This window comes from Lycorma delicatula, chromosome 12 (assembly GCF_047948215.1).
Source record: "Lycorma delicatula isolate Av1 chromosome 12, ASM4794821v1, whole genome shotgun sequence".
Lineage (NCBI taxonomy): Eukaryota > Metazoa > Arthropoda > Insecta > Hemiptera > Fulgoridae > Lycorma > Lycorma delicatula.
In genome coordinates, this window is record NC_134466.1 from 63830748 (window position 1) to 63858709 (window position 27962).

A 27962-nucleotide genomic window follows, 5' to 3' on the forward strand; every position below is an offset into this window, starting at 1 on the left:
TTATATTCTTTTCTTCTATAACTGTAAACAGTTGAAAAGGAATTTTTAATTAATTGTGTGTTATTTGAAATTAGGCTAAAATAATATTAATTATTTATAATATTTTAAATTATAATTTTTCAAAATATGGCATTAACAAAGACATTTTTATTAATAAAATACATCGCCGTACTCTTTTTATCTAATGTAATATTAGTAAATGGTAACGAGTTAGACTGGTGGCAGAAAACAATAATATATCAAGTTTATCCAAGAAGCTTTAAAGACAGTAATGGAGACGGCGTCGGGGATTTAAAAGGTACGTTTTTTTAATTATTTTTTTGAATTTATTATGACCATTAAAGGACTATAATAAACAAATATACTCTTTGTTTTTGATTTTCTGTTTGCCCAATATTTTTTTCATTCATTACCGCCTTTTTTCTTCTGTTAATCGAACGCTATTTTGGAAATTTTTTTTGTATTTTATTATAAACTCTTGAAATACTTAAATTTTTTTCTAATTAATTCGTATTATTTTTAAAGTTTTCAAAATTGATATAGTTTATATTTTCGTGGTCTTTATTAATCCAATGATTTTCTTATTTGGTTATCCTTTAAAAATTCTATCGGTTAATATTTTGGAACTGTAATCCAATTCCGTGGACGAGTAGTAGCATCTCGGTCTTTTATACGGAGGTCCCGTCCGTTCATATCCACGTCTAGTTTTTTCATGTGCTAAATAATTCTGATTCATTCCATACCCCAAGTATAAGCTTTAAGCTTATATCGTGATATCAACCCCAAAAAAATAAACATATCCATAAAAAATAAATATGCTTTAATTTTTTTATCCAAATATTTATCGGCGAATTATTATTTTTAATTATAAATATTTAATTTTTCTTGCAAATTTAAGCATTGAGACGCGTTCAGACGTTTTGATATAATTACTGTGTCGTAATGTATTTTTTTTTTGTCTTCATTCATTTGACTGGTTTGATGCAGCTCTCCAAGATTCCCTATCTAGTGCTAGTCGTTTTATTTCAGTATACCCTCTACATCCTACATCCCTAACAATTTGTTTTACATATTCCAAACGTGGCCTGCCTACACAATTTTTTCCCTTCTACCTGTCCTTCCAATATTAAAGCGACTATTCCAGGATGCCTTAGTATGTGGCCTATAAGTCTGTCTCTTCTTTTAACTATATTTTTCCAAATGCTTCTTTCTTCATCTATTTGCCGCAATACCTCTTCATTTTTCACTTTATCCACCCATCTGACTTTTAACATTCTCCTATAGCACCGCATTTCAAAAGCTTCAAATCTTCTCTTCTCAGATACTACGAACGTCCAAGTTTCACTTACACAAAGCGACGCTCCAAACATATACTTTGAAAAATCTTTTCCTGACGTTTAAATTAATTTTTGATTTAAACAACTTATATTTCTTACTGAAGGCTCGTTTCGCCTATGCTATTCGGCATTTTATGTCGCTCCTGCTTCGTCTATCTTTAGTAATTCTACTTCCCAAATAACAAAATTCTTCTACCTCTATAATCTTTTCTCCTCCTATTTTCACATCCCGTGGTCGTCCATCTTCGTTATTTCTACTACATTTCATTACTTTCGTTTTGTTCTTGTTTATTTTCATGCGGTTTTTTCTTGCGTAGGACTTCATCCATGCCGTACATTGTTCCTTCTAAATTCTTTTTATTCTCGGCTAGAATTACTATATCATCAGCAAAATCGTAGCGTCTTTATCTTTTCATCTTGTACTGTAACACTCCGGATCTAAATTGTTCTTTAACATCATTGTTAGTTCTATGTAAAGATTAAAACGTATCGGGGATAGGAAACATCCTTGTCGGGATTCCTTTCTTATTACGGCTTCTTTCTTATGTTCTTCAATTATTATTGTTGCTGTTTGGTTCCTGTAAATGTTAGCAATTGTTCTTCTATCTCTGTATTTGAACCTTAATTTTTTTTAAAATGCTGAACATTTTATTCTAATCTACGTTATCGAATGCCTTTTTTCTAGGTCTATAGATGCAAAGTATGTTGGTTTGATTTTCTTTAATCTTCCTTCTAATATTAATCTGATGCCTAAAATTGCGTCCCTTGTCCCTATACTTTTTGTTTATTTATTATTATTGTATTTATTTATTTTTATTTATTGTATAAACATACCATACCTATTTTTTTTTTTAATTAGGAGCCTAGATGAGATACAGGGTTGAAACTGTCAGTTTGCTACAAGGATTTCTTCAGGAATAGAATCAGTATTTTATTTAAAAAAATTGAACAAAACAATATTTCAATTTACAGGAATAAAAGTGGTCTGCGGAGATTTAAAGTTAAAAATTTTTTCAATCCCATTGATACGCTGGTTTCATGAAATCAATTTTTGGTTTCATGGTTCTGGTTTCATGAAATCAATTTCAAAGTGTATTAACTGTATTGTAAAACGTTTTTCATAATCAAATTATCATAATTTATACCACAATGAAGGAGAACCAGATAACGGAATTTGAAAAGTATTAGGGAGTGCTTGTATAATTATTATATACTCTATAAAAAAAAACTCAGAACGGAGAAACTTTAAAAAAATAAATTTTTCTTATGAGTCCAACATTTTTGGAGATTACTACGGTGAAACAAAAAAATAAAACTACGTCTCTGATAATATTATTATATAAAAGAAGTAAAAGCTGAAAAGACAGTTGTAGGTTGTTTCTGATGTACGGCTACACACACAACTTAATTTAAAATATTTTTGATTTTATTTGAATATATAATTTTTTCATTTATTTAATTCAATGACCATAACTAACGCGCGCGCCCATAACGTATTTAATTCGCGCGGGTGTGGCGTTACAAGTGGCGACGATCGGCACTAAATAAACTAACCTAATTTCACAACTTACCTGAAAGAACAAATTTCGCAAATTAATGCACCAGGTACCGAGTCAATCCACCGGATTGGTGTAGTGGTAAACGCGTCTTCGCAAATCTGATTTGGAAGTCGAGAGTTCTAAGGTTCAAATCCTTTTCTTTTTTCTTGTTTAGCCTCCGGTAATCACCGTTCAGATAATACTTCAGAGGATAATATGTATGAGTGTAAATGAAGTGTAGTCTTGTACAGTCTCAGTTTGACCATTCCTAAGATGTGTGGTTAATTGAAACCCAACCACCAAAGAACACCGGTATCCACGATCTAGAATTCAAATCCGTATCTACCGTTTTGACATAAAAAAAAGCTGACGAAACAGTTGTAGGAATTTCCCGTCACGCGTTTAAAGCCGCATTCCGGGAAAATCCTACAACTGGGGGTTGTTTCTGATGAACGGCTTACACACACAACTTAATTTATAATTTTATTTAAATACAATATTTTGTCGTTTATTTAATTCAATGATTCTAACTAAAGTTCGCGCGCATACCGTATTTCATTCGCGCAGGAGTGGCGATAGTAGTGGCAACAGTCGGTACTAACTTTCTTTCTTTTTCCTGTTTAGTCTCCAGTAATTACCGTTCAGCTAATACTTCAGAGGATGATATGTATGAGTGTAAATGAATTGTAGTCTTGTTCAGTCTCAGTTCGACCCAAGATGGGTGGTTAATTGAAACCCAACCACCAAAGAACACCGGTATCCACGATCTAGTATTCAAATCCGTGTAAAAATAACTGGCTTTACTATGACTTGAACGCTGTAACTCTCGACTTCCAAATCAGCTGATTTAGGAAGACGCGTTCATCAGTAAACCAACCCGGTGAGTTAAGGTTCAAATCCTAGTAAAGACAGTTACTTTTATTCGGATTTGAATTCTAGATTGTGGATATTTCTTTGATTGTTGGGTTTCAATTAACCACACATCTCAGAAATGATCGACCAGAGACTTTACAAAACTACGCGTCATTTACACACATACATATCATCCTCTGAAGTAATCCTGACGGTGGTTCCGGAGGCTAAACAGAAAAATAAAACAAAAAGGTACCGAGTCACCGGGCGATCGAGTTCGAAAAACGGATCAGACTGAGTTACTTTTTTTACACTTTAAATATCATTCATTTATTTAATTCTACCGCTCGCCTGTGACTTCATAACATAGAAAACGACTACAACAGCAATTTTTGGCGAGTGGGTGCAATTTTTCAAAAAGTTTTTTTGGCAAATATTTTTATTTTTTAATCGTTAATCAATGTGCTTAAGAAAAATATTACCTTAATTAGCCGAAATCTCGAGATACAAGAGTGACTTTCTCTTCAGCCACTCCCCTTTGATTATTTAAACTGAAAATTTAATGGCATCAATGCCTCATATATAGAAGTAATGTGACAGAGTTTGGACAAAATCGGTCCAATATTTCTGGAGATATAAGGTGATTTAGAGGCCAAGACCGAAAACATACATACGAACATTAACATCCGGAAAATTTCCATCCGGGAAATTTGAGTTCCTTAGGTGTCAAAACGTCAAGATCCGGTGAATACCGCATAAGTCCGAATCTGACCGATTACAATACTTTTGCTTATAGAGCTATACCGCTATTTAAACGGGAAAGTGATATACGAATACAGACCATAAATCATAATACACTACGTCATAATTTATTAATAGAATAGATAACACATTCAATTTTAATAATTTTAAATAAATCGTAAATGTCATTTTTTTAAAACAAAAATTCACAATAAAAAAGTATGGGAAAAAATTGAAATTAAGGTTTTGAAATGAAAAAAGAATTACGAAATAACTATTTATATATAAAATTGGTTGAAAAGAATTACGTAAGAGGTTATCAAGAAACAATGTCAAATTTTACAACTAATCATTTTAAAAGTTAGCATAATATATTAATGTACTGTCTCATTGATTATAAAACTGTTACAATGAGCCTTAAAAACTAGTACGTATGTAATTCATAAAATATTTTTAAAATAAACTAAACTAGAAGATAACAAAAATCAATTATAAAAAAAATCTAAATTTTTAACAATATAACAGATTATAAATAATAAGCTAACATTACACTAGACTGCTTTTTCACGAAAAAATAAACATGCGCAAGCGTGTTTTTTATTAAATTTTTTTCTCGAAAGAATAAATTATTCCTGAAAGTCTTCGGGACCACCGTTAGGTATCGTTTCAGAGGATGACATGAAAAAACAATTTTATAGCGTATGAAAATACCACGCCTGATTGGTATTCGAACCCAGTATCTCCGTATAAAAAATATTTAAACCTCTACTTATCTATTCACTAAAAGATGTTGGTGCGTTGGTTTGTTGCACGAGTTTACATTTTTATTTTACCTGCTCTTGTCGCAAAGCGAACCACGCAGTTGCTCCAGGCAGCTACGCTCGGAGCATGAACGATTTTAACTTCTTACTACGAACGATTTACCTAAAATTATATTTGTGTTTTGGGAATAAAAAAATCCCTTTCGGCGTGCCGGAAGGAGGAGGTAGATTTCACCGGTGCTAAGTAGAGGATAAAAACTCATCGGGTTGTTCTTACGGAGAACGCGTCTTCCCAAATCAGATGATTTCAAATTCGAGAGTTCTAAGGTTCAAATTCTAGTAAAGCAGTTACTTTAATACGGATTTGAATACTAGATCGTGGATACCGGTTTTTTTTGGTGGTTGGGTTTCAATTAACCACACATATCAAGAACGGTCGAACTGAGAATGTACAAGACTACACTTCATTTACACTCATACATATCCTCTGAAGTATTATCTGATCGGTGATTACCGGAGGCAAAACAGGAAAACGAAAGTAGAGGATAAAAAAGATTTCCACCTTAAAGTTAAGAAAAACTTCAAATTTACTCAATACGACAATGGTTGTATGTGAAAAAAGTTTCACGTATTTAGCATACGACATCTTACAATTCCAGCAATATTTTGGTCATCCCTTGCCGTAAGGGTTGAATATATCAAAAATTGTTTCAAACAAAAGTTTTAGGTAATTTTCACAGGACTAACGACCACTTTAAACCGATTTGATACTACTAAGGGAGGTATGATTTTGTCTTTGAAACTCCATTTTTTCCACTCCCTGGGCCAATGGTTGGTGATATCAAAAAACTTTACCTAAATAAATTTTAGGCCCTTATCCAAAGAATAGTAGGAACTTTAAACGAATTCGATATTTTACTTAATAAGAAAGTTATAGCGACATTTTGTTTTTTCGAAAAAGCTCCCCATTTCCACCCCTATGGTCCGATTTTGCCCATTAACCAACTCGACCGAAATTTTGGGTCGTTATATTTTATATATCAATTTGAAAATGATTGGCGCAAAATTACGATAGTTATCGAGTTCACAAAAAAATGAAATAAAAACATATAAACTTTTGAACTGACGGTGTTTTTGATGTCCGGGGAATGTGAAACGCAAAGATATGTCGAAATTTTCCGAAGTCGAATCATGGTACCCGTTACAATAGGTAGCTTTCTTATGAAATCTACCTAAAAGGGAAAGATTGGTGTTAGAGCTGTGTTAAAAAGTCACAATTCACGAAACAGCTAAAAATATTCTGAATATGAAGATTTTCGTTGTAAAAGATATTTTTTTGTTGTTAGTATGCTAAATTTATGAACGTTATTTAGTTATTTATGGCAAAAAATTTTTAATAAAATCATGTGTAATGAAACAAACCATGCAACGTTTTCGCGGCGGGACGTTATCCCGCCTTTTTACTAGTACATAAATAAATAATCGTTTTTACAATTTGATGAAATTTTTTGGGTTCAGCAAATTCAAATTTACAAAAATTATTCTAATTTTGCCCATCAGGAAGATTAAAATTTCATAAATACAAATAAATCTTAACATCCTCTGAAGTAACACCTGACGGTGATTTCCGGAGGCTAAGCAGGAAAAAAACACAGATTAGTAATGAGACATTTCCTATCTGTTAAAACAAATCTGTTGAATACAGCGCATAACTAATGACTAGATCTCATCTGCATTAGTTCATCTTTATCAAAAAAGCAATCTGTTAATACAAACGTTAATTTGAAAAATTATTGTTTTATTGGGTCTCGAAAAATAAAAAAAATTCGACGTATAAATATCATTCACAAGAATAAATTAAAGAATCAAACTTCAAAATATAATACCTTACATGAATATTTTTTTCAAACGTTTAAATTAAATGTTTTTTTCCCCCGAATGTGTACGTTACAATCGGAATGAACTATAAGCAACCCCTCCACGTCCAATTAAATGAGGATAATATGTAAATGAGGTTTAGTCTAGTACAGACTCAGGCCGACCATTCCTGAGATGTGTAATTAATTGAACCCCAACCACCAAAGTACAATAAATGTAAAAATAAATTTTTGTCGTGATTTATACATTTAGGATTCACTTGATTATAAAACGATAAATTTTTTTTCTTTAAAAAATTTAAAAAATTACTAACAAAAAACTTTTTTTTGTTGAAAAAATTTAAAAAAATTATATTTTTATAAGAGCTTAGATTCTTTCATGAAAAGAAACCGCCGATCTCCGGGGCGGAGCTGTATACTTCGGCCTTTTATTATAGCAGCTGTTCATAACTTTGTAAATCGTAAAATTACTTCCTCCAATACGAGAAGTACGGATGCATTTTACCAAGGTCAAAATCTCAGTCGGCTAACGGTACAGTCATAGTCAGAATTATTGAAAAGAACTTCTCCAGTTGCACGATTCTGTAGAAGCATATTTACAATTAATAAATAGAATACGTTTATGTTACAAAATACACAACATAAACACAACTACATGGTATTCGCGTCTCACTTCTTTTACCGACTACACGCACTGATGTTGACAGCACGAACCCAGTTACCGAATGAAATGCACACGCGCTACTATTGCTTTCCTCTAACGAACGCCTTAAAGCAAACTGTCCGTACGTAACTTCGCGCCGAGTGTCTGTCTAAACTGAGAAGCCAAAATCGAGCAGCCGAAGTATAGCGTGTCGGCCTTTCATGCGGAGATCCTGGGTTCGAATCCAGGTCAAATATGGCATTTTTTATGCACTAAAAATTTCCATTTTCAGATTCCACGTACAAGCTTGAATTTTATATAGTGATATCTAACAAAAAAAAAAGAAGAATTAACAAGTTAAACTGGCTTTGATTTAATTATTTAAATACTTAACTTTAAGATGAATCTTAGAAAACATTTTCATCTGAAAATATGAAATATAAAAAAATTTTACTATAATAAAAAAGTTTTTTCAAAATTAAAACAAAATAAAAACAATACAAGATAGTAAAATTAGAGAACAGTTTAAATAATTTAAAAAAAATATATTTTTATAATTCTCAAATTGGGTTCTGTTCCATTAAAATAAATTTTGTGATTTATTTAATAAGGATACATTGCACCAAAAAAATACAAAGAAAAAAAATTAAATAAAATTAAAAAACTATTATTTTTCAATATATTAATTACTTCATTCCGAACAACAGATAAGAAATTTTTTATCTGGAAAAATCCAGACAATTTAAACAATATGGCTAATTAAATTAATGTAGATTAACTGTAAATTTACTTTTTCAGGTATCGAACAAAAAGCTGACTATTTTGCAGAACTTGGTGTTGGCGCCGTTTGGTTAAATCCTATATTTAAATCTCCAATGAAGGATTTTGGATACGATATAAGTAATTATACTGATATTTATGAAAAATTTGGAACTGTTGACGATTTGAAAAGTCTCAAGAAAAAACTTAATAGTTTAGGTAATATTTTTATTTATTTCATTCACTTACCAAACGCACACACATACACATGTAGTGGATAAGTGCTAAATTATAACTGAATTAATGTTACTCCCAAAACTGTAGAGTCATGTCTACTGATCGACAATGAGAAGAAAGACTTTCCCCACCATCTCACTAAATGAAGTATCTCATTAACTGATTTACTATTTTATTTATTATCCGAGAGCCACATTACATTAAGTACGAATATATACTGACTTAAACTATCCAATCGGTATCATTTCAATTAAAAAAAAAATATTATGAAACAAATCATAATTTTATATTTTTATAAAAGCGTTTCAAGAATTAGCAAAAAGGACCTAAGAATGAATCATGAAATAACTGAATAATAACGGTCGAGAGTGAGGTGATCAATAAGAGATGGAGATAATAAAACAAAACCAATTTCAACCTATGGTCTATTTTTCAACTGCCTTGCATTTTTAAAATAATATATTTGTAATCTTTTTAAATAGAGCCAGCAATTTTTTTTTGATATAACATCCTTCATATTTTTACCTATCCAGCCACAAAACTCTAAATAAAGATTTCTTTCAAATTGTATCTCAAAAAAAAAAAAATAAATAAATAAAAACAGTGCAGAATCCAGCAGACAGCTAAAATTTTTCTGGAATGAAGTGAGGTTTCCTTATTAAACAGAGGTAATTTACATAATATACTACTTCTTGACAGAAGAGGATATATTAACTTGTTGCTTTACACTATATGTTACAGTCTTTCTTATTGCTGACACATTTAAAGCATCTATGGTACAAGAAATACTAGTTAGAACTTTCTTTTTCCTGTTTAGCCTCCGGTAACTACCGTTTAGATAATTCTTCAGAGGATGAATGAGGATGATATGTATGAGTGTAAATGAAGTGTAGTCTTGTACATTCTCAGTTCGACCATTCCTGAGATGTGTGGTTAATTGAAACCCAACCACCAAAGAACACCGGTATCCACGATCTAGTATTCAAATCCGTGTAAAAATAACTGGCTTTACTAGGACTTGAACGCTGTAACTCTCGACTAGTTAGAACTGGTTTCTCTGAAAATCACTATTCAGCTAGTCACTGTAGCAAATAGAATTGAAGATGTTACTTGGTAAACATTATCTTTATTTAATTAAGTTTTCCATGCTGATGTTCAACAGTACATTTAATAAACTGGAAAAAAAATAATGGGAAAACACTTCACTCCTCAACTTCTCTTAGTAAGCCTGGCATGATATGTTTTATATATTATTATTGATTATGCCTATTTCAAGTGACTGCTCAATAGGTCGCCTAAACCACTTTGGTAATGATACATAATATATATAAAACATGTAGAAAAAATTACATGTTGCACCTTCATTTTCCTCTGTTTTCTTATTGGCATGAATTCATTGCCATAATGCCTAATTTCACCCAAAATAACTGTATCATTGAATACCAATTTTTTTGTTTTTGGGCTATTATTCTTTTCTCAAAAATTTATTTTTATTTATAAATTATTTTATTTTTTTAAGATAATATTTAAATATTTATGATATCCATTTTATTTTTATAGGAATTAAATTGATATTGGATTTTGTGCCCAACCACACAAGTGATGAATCGGAATGGTTTAAAAAATCAGTAAAAAGAGAAGATCCTTTTACTGATTTTTATGTTTGGAGGGATCCAAAAGGATGGGACAGTGAAGGAAATCCAATTCCACCAAACAACTGGGTATGAATAAATATAAATTTAATTATTTTAAGCAGTTAAAAATTTTGCAGCACATTAAAAAAAATATTGTGGTAAGACAAAAGGTGCTTATTTTTCATTACAAGGAAAACCTCTTTAACCCTTCATAGATTACATGACTTAGTAAGGAGATAGTATCTGTCTTGATTAGTTACTATTATAATTTAAGTAAAACATGAGTAATTTTTCCAACACATACACCACACAAAAAAAAAAAATATATATATATATATACCGGGTGGCTGAAAAGTAACTTACATCCCCTTCTAACATTTTTTTTTTTTATAATTGAAATAATAGTAGTTTGCGGTATCTTTTCTTGTACCAAGGAAGGGGCTACATCAATGAAGGTATTTTACTTTTTGATTTTTGGGTGGCAGTAGGTGGGAACACCCAAGAATTTCAAACGGAACCAATGGTCATTTGATATATCATTTTACATAGCTTGATGTCACGAGAAAACTGATGCAATTAAAATTAAATTCTGATCGCCCGATCCAAAATGACGATCAATGTCTTTGTTTTAGATAGTTAGAACTATGGTTGTATGCTTCCAAAATAAAGGGGAGCGTACTTTGTTATTTGAGGTACTCCAATTATCTCTTTGGAAATCTTTTCCAATAAAAGAGGCTAACTCAGCAGGCCCCAGTTTCGAGTATTCGACCTTCAGGGTGGGCAGTGAGGCTGAAGTGACTCAAAACTTTTAAATGGGACATATAGTCATGTAATACATTATTTTTAAAGGTCTTTGTGAGAGAAGCAAAAGAGTATCAAAAAAATTAAATTATGACTATTTAAACCAAAATAGCAACCACAAATGTCATTATGTTAATTAAAAATTGAAAAAAGTTATTAAAAATGTTAACAATCTTTTTGTAAAATTAAAGGAAAGTCTGGATCAAAAATTCATCATTTATTTTTACTTTATAATACAGTTTAAAATTCCTTATTTAAAAAGTGTACAATTTATTATTCTATACAAAATAGCAACGATTTTATTTCTTATTTAAGTAAAATCTGTATAAACTGAATAGTCAGAATAATTTTAATAGCTACATATTCTTTTTAAACTTACAATATTACTAAAATAATGAACTTTTTTTCAAATATGTGACCTGAAAATGAATGGAATCAAATCTTTTTTTTAATACTTACCCAGATTGAAGACTTCTGGAAAAAATTACAAAACTGAAGATGCAAAACCCAAAAGAGAGTTTAAACAATGTTTAATGGTTGAATAGACCTAAAAGGGCTTTTATAGTCATTGCTAGATAGTAAAACGGGGATTTATGAGAAAATTTGTAAATTTAGCCAAGGAAACTTTTACAAAATACTTGAGAAGCAATAAGTAACGTGCAAAATGGATTTAAATTTAAAATATAACTTTACAAAGATTTTTTTTTTTAATTAAAAAAATATCTTTTATCACAGACCGTAGCAGTGGAATGAGAAAAACAAATTTTATAGTAGTTTGATAGCCTATAGATGTAATATTTTTGGAAGAGAGTGAATATTAAATAGATTTTGGTAATTTACGACCTTCATAAAAATCTAAAACTTTTATAAGAAAATGATTTTGCTTAAGTATCCCAGTAAAGATTCAAAATTCTATTCGGTCAAAACACTCCACCTCTTCCAATTTTTTCGCAAAATTTTAATATATTCTTCCCCCTTGAAGGTAGTATCTTTCAACCAAGTTTGAAGAAAATAAACAACAGGGTTCAGAGTTATAAGACCAAATACAAATCACCATACATATTTTTATATAAATACATCCACACAATTGCTTGTCTAACAAGGATAGATTGGTTTGATTAAGGAGCACTGCGATAAGATTTTTTAAAAATAATGTCTCCTTACAGCCAAAATTTAAATAAAAAGACCAATTTTTATTTTTTTTTTTTTTTTACAAATCTAAGCTGTACATTCCCAAATATAACTATATACCTTCCTGCTGTAGCTACAATAGCATACATCACTGTAACCAGAAAAGTAAACAGTGTATGTTTTTATAACTCTCTACCATGCTAGATTCCTGAGAAAATAGAACAAATAGTAATAATGAATTCGATAAAAATCTGGACACTCCATAACTACAGAAATGGTTATAGCAGAAATATGTTTATCAAAATTAAAAAAATCCCTTTAAAATTACATTAATAAATAATTAGGTTTTGACATTATGATCGGTTATTAATTAAAAAACATTAATTTAAAACATCTTAATCTGTGTTTTATATTAAATATATACCTCAATGTTTTTATGGCTGTGATGCACATAAAGCAACTGAGGTAGAAAAGGTATACATCACAGCTGCATTCTTACAAAACAGTCCATTTGGTGAAGTTATGCTTGTTATTTTTTAAAATGGCCCTCGTATCAGGAGTTTATTGTGAATCAGGTCAGGTTATCTAACAAATAAATTAAACCAACTTCCTATTATTTTTTTAAATATCTAGTTGAAGAGTTTTTGAAATGAATAGTACTACGAATACTACTTGACAAGAAATACATGCACATTTTTTTTAACTCTTGAGAGAACATTACTTTAACTTTAATAACTTTAAAAAAATGCTTGTACGTCACGTTGTTTATGAAGAAATGTACAATATAAAAACACTTTGGAAAAAAAAAATATATATATATATATAAACAAATAATACAGTATTGAGTAATCGGTTTAAATTTGTATATATTAATATCTTTAACGTCATCCTACTACCGATTTCAGAATCTCACAACTATTAATCTCCTTGTTTATTCCATTCAAACAGATCAGCAAAATTTGCATCATGCTGTCATACAATATGAATACTATACTGTAATAAAATCTTTTATTTTTTCAGATATCCATTTTTAACATTAACTCAGCCTGGACATTTAATAAAGAACGACAACAATTTTACTTACATCAATTTTTGGATAAACAACCTGATATTAATTATAGATGTCCTCAATTACGTAAATCCATGGAAGTAAGTAATGAGTATTAAACATTAGTATTTAACGTAACCTAACCTCTACATATAATTTCAAAATTACATCAGGGGCACTTCTCTCTCTTTGTCAACTATATTTTATCATTTAATTGTAAATTTATATTTTTAAAAAAAATCATGATATACAGAATAAAAAAGATAACTTAAAAGTTTGAAAAATATTTTATTTTCAAAAATTGTTCAAAATCTATAAGTTTTTATTACACTTAATTTACTTACGGTAAAAATACACATACTCCTATATCATGGGGCATCACAATTATGTCAGTACAGTCCTAAAAAAACAAATTAAATTATTATAAAATAAAACGGAATATAAACACCATATGACTTTGATGGTGAAATTCTGTACATCAGTAAAGATTAATGGAGCTTATGAATACTAACTGACATTTTTAATAGCTTTTGAAATCCTCCTAAAATAGATGAACTTGGTAATGACTGAAAATGGAGAATTTGATTCTTTAATAGCTTAATAATTTTTTATTTTTGTAATTTTAAACTTTGTAATTACCTTAGGATGTAAATTACAAATTTCAAAATAATAATTTTCTTGAGGGTCAGCAAAATGTTTTTACATTAAAATAAGCATTTACAAAGGTAGGGAGAAAATAATGTAGAGCGGAGGGTTCCTAAAAAATCAAAAGCAATTTTATTAGTAGGGATATAATAAAGAAATAAAACACTGAGACAGAACCCATAAAAATTTCATAATAATTTTAAATAAATGGATATTACTTGATACATATATATATTTTAACAAATTATAATTATTTCATTTCTACTTAATTATGAAATTTTTCAAGTTTATCTTGTTTTTAATTCTTTTTTCTTACAATCTCCATTCTGTTGATTAATTTTATAAAGATATTTACATCTGTAGAAAAGATTACTTTTAATAAAAAATTAATTAAGAAAAAACCCACCCCAGGTTGGTCTAGCTGTAAACCCTTCGTCATAAATCAGCTGATTTCAAAGTCGAGAGTACTCAGGTTCAAATCCTAATAAAGGTAGTTAGTTGGTTTTACTAGGATTTGAATACTAGATAGTGGGATACCAGTATTCATTGGTGGTTGGGTTTCAATTAACCACACGACTCAGGAATGGTTGTCAGCCTGAAGATTACATGTTCACCAGTTTTTACAGCGAAGTCACTAATGAATTTAATTGTTGATCAACTATAACTAAAAATATTAAAAACATAAAAACTACATAAAAATAGAACAGATAATTCACAAAATTAAAAAAAATAAATAATAATATTTATATTCTTTTAAATTATAATGCTAACACATAAAATTAAATTAAAAAATATATATATTATTAACAAATCTTGTTCAAATATTTATAATAATGGAGTTATAATAAAATAGAAAACAGAGCAAACGTGTAAAAAAGAAAATTCTATATACACATGACAAATAAACACCTTTAAAAACATTCTCTGAAAGATTTACAACAAGATATTTATTAATAAATACAACAAAACAAAATTTTTTATAGTGACCATATTAGAGAAAGTAAAAACATATTTTCATGTATAGAAAATATAACAGACTGGGTTGGTCCAGTGGTGAACACATCTTCCCAAATCAGCTGATTTGGAAGTCGAGAGTTCGAGTGTTCAAGCCCTAGTAAAGGCAGTTACTTTTATACTGATTTCATTCCAGTACTAGATTTGATTGACAGTACTAGATTGTGGATACCAGTGATTTTTGGTGGTTGGGTCTCAATTAACCAACATCACAGGAATGGTCGAACTGAGACTGTACAAGACTTCACTTCATTTACACTCATACATATCATCCTCTGAAGTAATACCTGAAAAGTAATTCCCGGAGGCTAAACAGGAAAAAGAAAGATATAGAAAATAGATAAATTTTAGAACTCAGTAATAACAGATTTCAATCGATTGCATTTTAAAAAGATATACATAATAAAAAAAGCCAGTGATTAAAATATAATTAAAGAACAAATAAATTTTTTTGACTGAACTAATGAAATAATTAAAAAAAATAATTATAAGAAAACTGATAATTTACAATTCTAAATATATTTAAATGCAGTTTCAAAACAATATTTCTATTATCCCCCAACATATTGTAACAGCAGCAAAATAATCCATTTTATTTCAATGACCGAGATAACAATTTCTATAATTTTATATGTATAATATTAATTAATTTTTCATAACAAAATTTAAGAAAAACAGATTTTTTAAAAAATTTGATAAGTAATCAATCAACAAAAATTATAAAAAGGGAAAGCAGCAAGTGAAAAAAAAGAAAAATCATACAACAAAATAATATATACAAAAATAACAAATCAACAAAAAATGACAAAAAATAAAATGAATACAGTTCTCATATATATATAATTTTTTTTTTTTATAAAAAAAAATTTATTTAAAAAAAAACTATTTAAGACAAATTTTATTTTTTTATTTTTATTATTTCATATATATATATATATATATATATAGAGAGAGAGAGAGAGAGAGTGAGAGATTCAGGAGTAGGAAAGGGAAGCAACTTGGGTAGAGCTTGAAATAAGGAAAAATGTTCACACGAACATATTCGAAAACACTTTGTTATAGAATTAGAGCTAGCAAAAAATAACACCCGGATTTCAGTTCCCTAGTGACATGAGGTCATACTGATATATTTAAGGCATTCTATAAGAAGTAAAGTTGATATTTTCTTCTGTTTTTTTGTGTTTTCTTTGATTTTTGAATCTAATAGTATACTCGTATGTTACTAATTATTTTATTAATATTTAATTAACCGTACATAAAATAAAATAATTTAAAATAACAACAAAAATTCTTTTTATGTTATGAAAGGATGTGATAAAATTTTGGCTTGATGCTGGCATTGATGGGTTCCGTATTGATGCCGTTCCTTACTTGGTTGAAGATGAAAATTTTCTTGATGAAGAGTACATAGACCCTGAAGTACCAAAGAATGAATATCTTAATATTAATCACACCTATACGATGGATCAACCATTAACTTTTGAAATTATTCGATCATGGAGAAAGATTTTGGATAGCTATTCAAAAGACAAAAATGTCGATACCAGGTAACCTTAATATGCAAACTAACAGAAAAAATAAAATAAATAATTTATTAAAAATTTCAGGATATATGATTATTTTAAATTAATACATTAGGTTAGGTAATTTTATTACTATCAGTTTTTTTTTTGAAAACCTAACTAAAATACAATTAGCAGCAATAAATCATTTTAAAAAATGCCTAAAATTAATAAATTAATAATAATTAATTATATACTAATCATATCTTAAACAAAAATGAAATAATTTTTTCAAATTTTCTATAGGTCATCAAACAGATAGAACATCTCACATTTAAGAACAAATAAAACTGCAGGAAAAGCATAATTTCTTTAAAATGAATTTCACTCGATACAATTAAATTTTTTTATCAAAAATTAAATTTATTTTTATTTAATATTAAATTTCAATTAAATTAATTTATTATAAAATCTTAAAACTGTTTTTTTTCCTAATCGATTTATTTATTCTTTTAAAGGGTTATGTTAACGGAAGCATATACCACTCTAAGCAAAACAATGGAATATTATGGAACAGAACAAGAACCTATATCTGAAATGCCCTTCAACTTTCAGTTGATTTCAAAAATATCACCGCAATCAAACGCTAAAGATGTTGCAAAAAGCATTCAAGATTGGTTCGATAATATGCCAGCAGGAAAATGGGCTAACTGGGTTGTAAGTATTCCATCTTATAATTTAACTAATTTTATTTATTTATTAAAAAAAATTAACTAAATTTATTTTATTTTTTTAAACTTATTTTGAATGATTGTATCAACTGATCAAGTGGTCTCAAATAAAGCTTTCAATATATGCATATACAGAGATATTTAGATCAAATACAAGATAATTAGAAGTATATTTAAATGAATCTAACAAAATTAATGAATTTTTTTTCTTTTTTCTATTGGTCTTTTATAATTTTTGTTTATAAAAAAGAAAACTGTGCATTGTATTTATTGTACTTGAAGATTTGTACGTCAAACCTTCTTTGCACTTAACCTTCTTCTATAAATTGTAAATAGTTAAAAAGTGTAAATCTCTTCTGCTTTAAAAGATAAAAAAGCAATTAATATTTTAAGCTGAACTTGAACTGGATAACCAGTTTTTTAGACAAACAGTTAGTGCATTTTTGTTTATAACAGCAAATTTTTATTTTTAGTTTTCAATAGATTAATTCTTATTAAATACAATTAAAAAAATATAAAAGTCTGGGAGAAAATATAATTTCAGCAAAGCATATTAATCACTTGTAGCAAAAAATATTAAAAAAATATCTGGTAATTGTCCAGTCACAGAGATACCAAAATACCTGCTCACAAATTGTTTTTAATATTGTCTTAATCTACTAAACAAAAAAACCTATTAGCAAATGCAAGCAGAGCCTTTATGCAGAAAAATAAATTTATACATATAAAATGAAGGATACAGAATTAGAAATATTTAAAAAAAATGTTTTAGCACTCCCTATCAGTAAACATGGATGTTACAGAAAATCACAAAGACAACAAAGGCTTTTGATACGTAATGTTGAAAGTGAAATTGACTTTGAAATCAAAAGATTTAGTTAATTTGGTAATGGAAGAAAGTCTATATATTAAAACAATAAAAAGGGAAGATAAAAAATTAGAAAACATCAATTGATAATTAATAATTAAAATCTGCCCTTTAACTGCATAATACACTGGCCGGTGCTTTGCAAGGTACTGAAAACAGAGCTCATCCCTTCAAAAGTTATCAAGCTTCTCAGGAGAGCTACAATGGACTGTTTAATCAGATATGCATTTGAAATGAGCTACATGAGGAGTTTACCATCAGGACAGGAGTTCGCCAGGGAGATGTTGCCTCCCCATTCCTCTTTAACATTGTAGTTGACTACACAATGTTTTGTGGAGTCAAAACAATGTGGAGTTTTCCAGGGCAGAAGAGGAATTCAGTTTGGTTAGGACAGCTTTCTGACCGATTTGATGTTTGCCGATGACAGTAGCATGTTCACCGACATTAATGCTGAGTTCACTGATATTCTTTACGATATCTCCTGCATTACCCAATCTTATGGTCTGAAAATAAATGCGAATAAGATACATCTACTAACAACAGATGGCTAATGCACCATCATCCAACTTTGATGTTGTGCAAATTGAACAAGTGTAAGAATTCAAATATTTGGGCTCACCAGTCCAGGAGAAAAAAGTAGGAACTACAGCGGAAATCTACAGTCAAATCGATCAAGCAACCACTTCCCTGAAGTGGTGCTTGTGGAAGCAAAGCAATATATCTCACTGAAGACCAAAGTTTGTCTTTTCCAAACCCTAAAATAATAAAATTCGCCAATTTTATTGTACGGAACAGAAATGTGGACACTACTTAAGGCAGACCTGAACAAACTTGAAGTGTTCCAAATGCGATGCCTACACCAGATCATCAGAATATCACTTCACGATCAAACCTGAAATGAGGATATCCACCATCACTGAGAAAAAAGCCAACAATCGAGGAACAAATTCTGCGGTGGTTTAGCCATGTCTCCAGAATGAATGGAAACCGACTACCATAGAAACTCTTCTGGCATGAATGACCCGCCCACTGGAAAGTCTAACAAACTGCTCCAAAGAAAACATAGATCAAGCAGATCAATTATGATATAAAAAACCACAGGCTAAACCTTAATGAAACCAGGACAGCAGCCATGGATCACCATGCACTTCCGTGCATGTCAAACAACCACTGAAATCCAATCAACCAGTGAAATCAAACAACCACTGGGACCCACAGCAGCATATGGGCTTAATAGTCGAAATAGTCGATCCAATCCAAACTTTAGCTAGGGATCAAAAGAAGAGAGAAGAATAATTAAAAATGTAGGATGTAATTAATATATTGAAATAAAAGATTAATATAGAACGTAACGTAATGTACTCATGGAAGTGCAACAATTAGTCAAATCTGTTCATGAAAAAAGAAATATTAAACAATCTGTAAACTTAATGAACCTATCTATTCATGTTTTTTTTTTTTTAACTTATAAATTTGATGATATAAATGATTTTATTTTATTTCAGATCGGTAACCATGATAATTTTAGAGTTGCTACAAGATATGGAACTGAGATGGTTGACGCTTTAAATATGTTAGTGACATTATTACCTGGTACTACAATAACATATAATGGTGAAGAAATCGGTATGGAAGATGTATTCGTAAGATGGGATCAAACTAAAGATCCTCAGGGAACAGTTTTGGGAAAAGATAAATACCTCACTATGACAAGAGATGCATGTCGTTCACCTTTCCAATGGGATGACACTTACAATGCAGGTAAGTTTTCAAATTATAATTCATTTTATAATTAAAAAATAAAACAAATAACTGACAATAAAAAAAAAATGCATTCCAAAGTAAAATGAAAAGGAATATCTTTAATGATAGATTTCATTGTTTACAGAAAGGGAATAAAGTTTCTATACGGCTGTATTGGATAACCAGGTTATTTTGTAGAATCAGTTTCCTCATATTTTCCTCTCTCAATATCAATATCAAATGAATATAAACATCAACATTACATACTGATAAATATCACTAATATAATAAAAAATTAGATGAACTATAAAAATATGAAATTGATATAATGAATTTTCATACACTCCATTTTCAGTTTCAACCTATACAAACAGTGTTAGTGAAACAGTGATTTTAGTTGAAAACTGAGACATGCCACAAAATTCCAGAAATAAATTTATTTCTGAAATAGTTTTTTCATTATAGGACAGAACCTTACATCTGTTTTTGGGTGGTTTCTTAATTTTAGAAAGAAAAGCAATTTTAGAGCCATAAGATTATGGTTGTAGGAAACCTGACATAGGGTTCTTGAAAATGACCCACCGGTTTGGTCTAGTGGTGAATGCGTCTTCCCAAATCAGCTGATTTGGAAGCCAAGAGTTCCAGCGTTCAAGTCCTAGTAAAGCCAGTTATTTTTACACGGATTTGGATACTAGATCATGAATACCGGTGTTCTTTGGTGGTTGGGTTTCAATTAACCACACATATCAGGAACGGTCGAACTGATAATGTACAAGACTACACTTCATTTACACATACATATCATCCTCATTCATCCTCTGAAGAATTATCTAAATACTCCGGTAGTTACCGGAGGCTAAACAGGAAAAGAGAGAGAGTTCTTGAAAATGCTGAAGCCATTTCCAAAAGTAAGTAGTAGATTACTAGAGAAAGTAGAGAAATGATTTCCTATCATTTTCTTCGCTAACGGGCCAGTTATATTATGAACATCATTACTCTTAATAAATAAAAAGCAATTCTAACTCAGTATCTTTTTACCTGAGATGTTTTAGATGTTACAGTTAAAAGAAGCATTAGAAGTAGAAAATTAGTATTAAAATCACTTTTTTTACGGTGAAAACATGCATTTTATATATTATTTCTTCTCAGTAGGTGATTATACTACAATCTGTTTGAATATTTATTGTTTACCAAAACTGTTAATAAGCAAAGAAAAGATAAAGAGTAATTTTTTTTTACAGGATTTTCATCAGCTTATGAAACATGGTTACCAGTTAATCCTAATTTCTGGAGAATAAATGCCAAGGCTCAAAAAGAAGCAGAAGTAAGTCATTATAAAATATATAGGCAGTTAGTAGAAGCAAGAAAAATGCGAACGATTCAGTATGGTGATTTCCATATGCACACACCAACCAACTGGACAATAATATTTACAAGGTAAAATCATACTATTAACAGTTGCACTTCCCATAATTCTTTAGGTTAGAATTTATAGAGATGATGTTAGGATTTTTAGGAAAGGATGAAAGACTTTTTTGATCGTATAAGATATAAATATTCCATTTAGAGTTTCAGTGAAGTATTTATGTCAGTCTAGTTGATGTTAGACAAAAGTCATACAGTAGAGTTTTGATGTTTTTGATGAAATAAAAAAGCATTAGAAAATCCTAACAGGAAGACAGATTCACAGGATGCTACTCAGGAAGCTTGTGAATATACATCAAATTCATTACTAAGTGTAAATAGATTAAGAGATATGAAACTTAACAGTTACCTTACTACATGTTGTTTTTTGTATTATTTGAGAACTATGACACTCTAAGGGTAAAATCTAATACACAGATTATGCCATCAGTCCAACGAGGACTTCTCAGCATCTTTTCCTAGAATGTCACAAACTTCAATACAATAAAAATCTTTTGTAGTAATCCTCCTTCCGTCCATAGGATCTGAGTTTGTAAATCGGACATTGCTTTTATTCAAGATGTAGACTTAAGCTTATGGGTTCAGATCAAATAGGATACATATTAAAAAAAATTTACGACGATTTGTCTAAAACTCAGACTCATTATATTTAATAAACTCAAATCTTATAATCTAATCAAAAATTAAATTCTATGAATGTCAGTTCAAATTTTATACATTTAATCTCTTTTCCATTCTATTAGAAATATGATATAGTAGAGTGTAAAAAGATTATGGTTTTAGAGTAAAAAATGAAGAAGTTTTAGAATAAAGCTAGAAAGAAAAATATTTCGTGGAGGAATATTATAAAAAAAAGAACAAGCTTGTTGTTGGTCATTAGACCATTCAAACTAGTGAATTTATTGTTATTAGAAAAAAAAAAACTGTATGGCAAGGTAAAAATAAAATCTATAGAATTGATGTAAGTAAATAGGAGGTAGTAAATATTTAAACATTAGCTGGCCCGTCTAGCCAGAACCTGCACCCTCGGGCTAAAGTCAACTAAGGGAAATCCTGGAGCCAACTAAGGGGCTCCTCGATGCCTTCTGGGGCCAAGGGACCTACCCCATGGCTGAAGGACTCACTTTGCTCACCTTTCCCAATTTACCAGGAGATCGGCGTCCTGGACACCTGCAGACCTTGCTTCGGTCACCATTTTATTCTATCCAGAGGCCTCCACCCCCTGGACCCCAGCACTGTACATTATCCTCATGGTTCTGAGAATAATACTGATAAATAATAAATTATTGTATTCAGGCTTTACAGAAACCTGAAAAAGAAACAAAATTACAAAAGATAGAATAATAGTAACTACGGTAAGTAAAGTACACATACCTTTCACAATGAAAAATTTATAACTTATTTCTTTACCATGGTGGCAGAGATATAACAATTAAGTAAAAGGATTAATCTATTTTTTTCCTTAATGAATCTTTAATTCATAACTTCACCTCCTTGAAGACAAAGAAATAGTGAATATTTTTAACATCTTAACCTACAGGGGAGCTAGGACCTCGGTTGATGACTTAAAACTTTTCCTGAGATAACACGAATGTATCCTGCAAATTTAAAACCAATCAGTCGATTGGTTCTCACATGATGCAATAACAAACAATCATAAAAACTTCATATATACATTTCCAAATAATCATGATCTGTTAGATCAACCTGATGCATGCAAAAGTTAGCCTTCATCCACCCAAGAAAAACCCCATTTGAATTTTAAAAATCGGATGATTGTTTGTAGAGGTATTATAAGAGCACCCCATTGCACTTCCCAAAACAGTGTCCCAAGGGCACCCTGTTTGATGGTAATGATTGGTCTAGCCTCCCATGAGGTGCTCGCCATTGTAGCCTCATTTGCAGTCCCGACTGGAAGCATTATTGTTAAACAAAAGTTTTTTTTTTAAATTTATTTAATATTATTTTATTTAAAGTAAATTTAATTCTATTATTTTTGTAATATAATTCATTCAATTGGTTTGAATTATTCCATTCAAACTCAATTAACACAGTGATAGAGACTTACACACAGTTCACTGTTTAATAATTCAATTCATTAAAGTTTGTGCTTCAACCGGCAAATCTCCACTACTACAGATATATATATATATATATATATTTATTTATTTATTTATTTTCGAGATGAAATATATCTAAAAACCTTCTCAGTTATGCCAAGAAACATGGGTAAAAATTTCATTGTGGTTAATCGGGTAGTTTTTTTTGTTTATCTCGAACAAACAAAAAATCCTCTTAATATAATAACATATATTAACAGAAAAGAATAGAATACAGAATGAATAGCATTAGAGCTGTTGAATAATTGATGACTTAAAAAATATATGTAACACACAATAAATATAAATAGGATGTATATTAAAGTCGTGAAGTAATGGAAATAATTTAAGAATGTATTCTAATGATGAAATTAAAGGAAAAATCCTTGTAATTAGTTCTGAAAACAATTTGTTGATAAAAACAGAAGTAGTATCACAAACTTTATAAAGATATTATTAATCTTCCTTTTTTAATTAATGGTTCTTCTAGCCCCAAAATTAAATGAAAAAATAATAATTTATTAATTTTCACTACAGAAAATTCAGATTTTAAAAGAATAGTTACAAGTAATGAATAAGCTGGTAATTTATATTCCTTACAATCTGAAACATCTCAGAAAAATTATATAATACGAAGAAAACTGATACATCAAAAACCAGAGCCATGTTTATAATAAACCTGCTCTTAAATTAACAAAATTAAAAAGTTGTGTTCAAAGCTCAGTACATGCTATTGGTGTTTTTTTATGGTTAATTGACCACAACTGATAACACTTAAAAAAAGAAAAAATAATAAAATAAGAATAGTTTATTGTTATTTTAATTTATTTTTTTAATTTTTATTCAGATCACTGCAGAATGAAACTACTTTTATAGTAATAATAAATATGGGAACAGAAGCGACTGAACCAGATCTAACAACACTCGGCATTAATCTTCCAAGCCAACTTTATGTATACACAGCAAGCATAAATTGCCGCTACAAGCTCGGGTAAGTGTAAATATATATTTTTTAATTTTACTATTATTGTAATATTTTCCCTTATTTGCTAATATTTAATAGATTTATCAAATTTTTTACTCTTGATATAATTATAATTTCAACAATATTTTTTAAAAATGTACAAAAATCAATTTCTGTTTTAAACCTCAGAAAGTTAAAACAATGTACCTCCTATGTATCTATCAAACTATTTCAAGGTAAAAAATAATAAAATAGCTACAGGATCTTCACAGATATTAAATTATAGTTTACACATAATCCAAGTTTCGTTTAATGAAAATTCAAAATTTTTTATTCTGTAGAATCACAATTTTCTCAAATTATTTCTATTTAGAGCGTGACGAACATGTTTTTCGCTTTTAAAATTTGAAAATGAAACATTAAAATAAAACTAAATGTACGAGGTGGAAACATTAATACACTAAAATTAAAAAAATTAGTTTATTATACAGTAAAATTAAATAACAAACTAATACAAACTGAAATGACTGAAAAGAAATTTACTTTTATCATAGATAATGTTTTTAAAAATATTTCTAAGGAATGTTAAGATGTGTGTAAATCTGCTGAATAAGGAATTAAAAAAAAAAAATCTGAAATATTTGTAACAGAGAAAGTAAAAAATTAACTGGGTTAAAATTTGAAATGAAGGGTTAAAAAAAATAACAATTTGTAAATTTTTACTTGACCAGAGTGTAGATTATATACAATATTAGGATACCAAAGTTAGTGAATCTTGTTTGAGAATTAACTGTAGAAAATAAAAATGCTAAGAAAAATCAGGAAGATGGAGATAAAGGATATAAAAATTACAGTGAACTTGGAAAGTCAATATTAGATCAAACACCGTTAAAGATTGCGAGTCTAGAATAATTTGTTGAACATAAAAGAGTAAAGGAAATAAAATATTGGAAATACCAAAATGAAAATAAGAGATAACATGGAAAATAGAGAAACTATGATACAGCTACAGGATGGGAAAGCGCATCAAATCTACGAAAAGTGATGAAAAAAGTATAATAACAAAGAAAATGTATTGTTATAAGGAAAAAATTTCTCTACACAGAGTATTTATACTTATAAAGTTTTACAGGTTCTTGGATTTCAAAAATTGAAAACAAAAACAATGTTTTTATATGTAAGGATTTATGAATAATGTATGTAACAACTGATAACAAAAAAAAATTTAAATCAAGCATCTTTTTTTTGTTTGATACACTACTGTTAATGGACTGATACTGTTCCCATCATAGGTAATGGTGATCAGAATACAAAACAGTAATGTATGATGAATGTTTGTTTGTCTGCAAGAGCTATAATCTGTTAATTTATCTTTCACCCATCACATATAAGAACATCATATGTATATACATCACAAATAAAAAAAATTCAATTTAAAAAAACATGTTAAAAAAGGAATGTTTCTATACATTCGTTTGAAACAACACCTTAGCTTCATTAGAAAAAAAATGAACACGTTAATAATATTGTTTCATCAAATATTTTATCTCCTACAGGATACTCTGATCATCCCCATCATTTACCTGCAAGATATCAATACAGTCAAAGGAATCGCAGTTCAGTATTTTATGAAACCAACATTTATGTTAAAATACTGATATCAAATATACTAAATATATATGTTTGAAAAGTATATGAGTATATATATATTTTTTTTGTCTTCAGTCATTTGACTGGTTTGTTGCAGCTCTCCAAGATTACCTATTTAATGCTAGTCGTTTCATTTCGGTATACCCCCTACATTCTACATCTCAAAACAATTTGTTTTACATACTCCCAACGTTGCCTGCCTGCACAATTTTTTCCTTCTACCTGTCCCTCCAATATTAAAGCGACTATTCCAGGATGCCTTAATTTGTGGTATATAAATCTGTCTCTTCTTTTAAATATATTTTTCCGAATTGTTCATTCTTAATCGATTTGCCGCGACACCTCTTCATTTATCACTTTATCCAGACGTCTGATTTTTAACATTCTCCTATAGCACCACATTTCAAAAGCTTCTAATCTTTTCTTCTCAGGTATTCCGATCGTCCAAGTTTCACTTCCATATAAAGCGACGCTCCAAACATATACTTTCAAAAATCTTTTCCTGACGTTTTAATTAATTTTTGATGTAAATAAGTTATATTTCTGACTGAAGGCTCGTTTCGCCTGTGCTATTTGGCATTTTATATCGCTCCTGCTATATATATACTCATTATAGTTCTATGTATAATATAATAATTTGTGTTTCTTTCTTTTATTTTAATAGAGATGTACTGGGTTCAGGAGCACGTTCATTTTATTTAAGACCAAAAGCAGGATTAGTATTAACTACAAATGATTTATCAGGAAACAAAACACAACCATCATCATCTTCAAGTAAACTTGCATCTTCAATAACATTATCAATAATATCTTTAATATTTTTTCTTATTAATAAGTAATGTGCATTAATTAGAGATTATATAAACATCTACAAAACTTTTCAGTTCAGCAATGTATTGTAAATAATAGAGTATAATAGCGGAATGAAATAATAAGATCCCAAGTATTTTGTAATGAGATTTTATAATTTGTTCATTTAAAAATAGACAAAAAGTCTGAAAAAAATAATTGTTTTATTATTTTTTTAATAAAAGATAATTACGCTTTCCAGTTAATTATAATTGGTAGATTATATTACAATAGTATTATGTTTTTTTGACTGCTTATGTTTTATTATTTTTGTAAATAAAATTTTGTTATAGTAGGTATAAGTATGTTTAATCATAATAATGTATTTTTTAATTTTTTATTAACAAATACTTTTATATTTAAAATAAGATGAAATAAATGTTGTGAAATCTAATATCGGCTTACATATAATTACAAAAAAATCCTACAAAATCCTGGGGGACCGTCAAGATTGACGTGCATTGACAAAAACTAGCAACAATCGACGAGCTACATGAAAAAATCATAATCACATATTGCCATTATGCCAGATACACTAAGAGTCGTAGTTCGGTGCCATAGGCGTTTTATGGAAGCTGCTAGTGGTTATTTCGAACAGGTACCACAACCCTCTATCAGTGCCAAAAATTGTCATGTCAAGTCAAATTTGTCACGAGATACGGACAAGCAAACATCCCAACCCCGTAGGGGAAGACACCCGCCTTGTGATTCCAATTGCCACTCCACATCCTCTATACCTAGCCCTGATGGGCTTTACCATAGGTCATCATCCGAACCCACAGACTAAATAACATCTCTCAGTTAACAGCTTGGAATCCGTCAGGATGCCACCTATATAAATGCCATGAATGACATTTCCATATGTAGGGTGATGCATTGTGAACCCTTTAAAACACATTACTCTAGTGTGACATCCTGATCCCGAAGGGAAAGAAACCCCCCAATGTGACAGATGTAAACGCTACACCACCCCTTCTGTACCATACCTTGAGGGGCTTTACTGGAGGTCATCTTCAAAGGCCTCAAGATGTATTCCATTTTGCCTCAGACAGGGTGCCACCAATGCGAATGCCACATGCGATCCTAGTGTGACATCCCAGCCCCTGTAGTGGA

The 27962-nt window shown here is 29.6% G+C and overlaps 1 protein-coding gene and 1 long non-coding RNA gene across 2 annotated transcripts in view; one reads left to right on the plus strand and one right to left on the minus strand.

Annotated features, from left to right (window-relative positions):
* Positions 1–27243, plus strand: LOC142333410 (maltase 2-like). The gene is made up of 10 exons (XM_075380461.1): positions 1–298; positions 8548–8727; positions 10306–10466; positions 13332–13460; positions 16327–16565; positions 17039–17237; positions 19625–19880; positions 21104–21299; positions 24234–24377; positions 26665–27243. Exons 1-10 carry the CDS (start codon positions 127–129, stop codon positions 26837–26839), a joined length of 1851 nt encoding a protein of 616 aa, XP_075236576.1. The 5' UTR covers positions 1–126; the 3' UTR covers positions 26840–27243.
* Positions 13666–27962, minus strand: part of LOC142333411 (uncharacterized) — a 107487-nt gene continuing 93190 nt past the window's right edge. The window contains exons 3-4 of the long non-coding RNA XR_012758596.1: positions 22421–22596; positions 13666–13759 (exon numbers count right to left, since the gene is read on the minus strand). This is a non-coding gene — a long non-coding RNA (uncharacterized LOC142333411). The remainder of the gene's footprint in view (positions 13760–22420; positions 22597–27962) is intronic.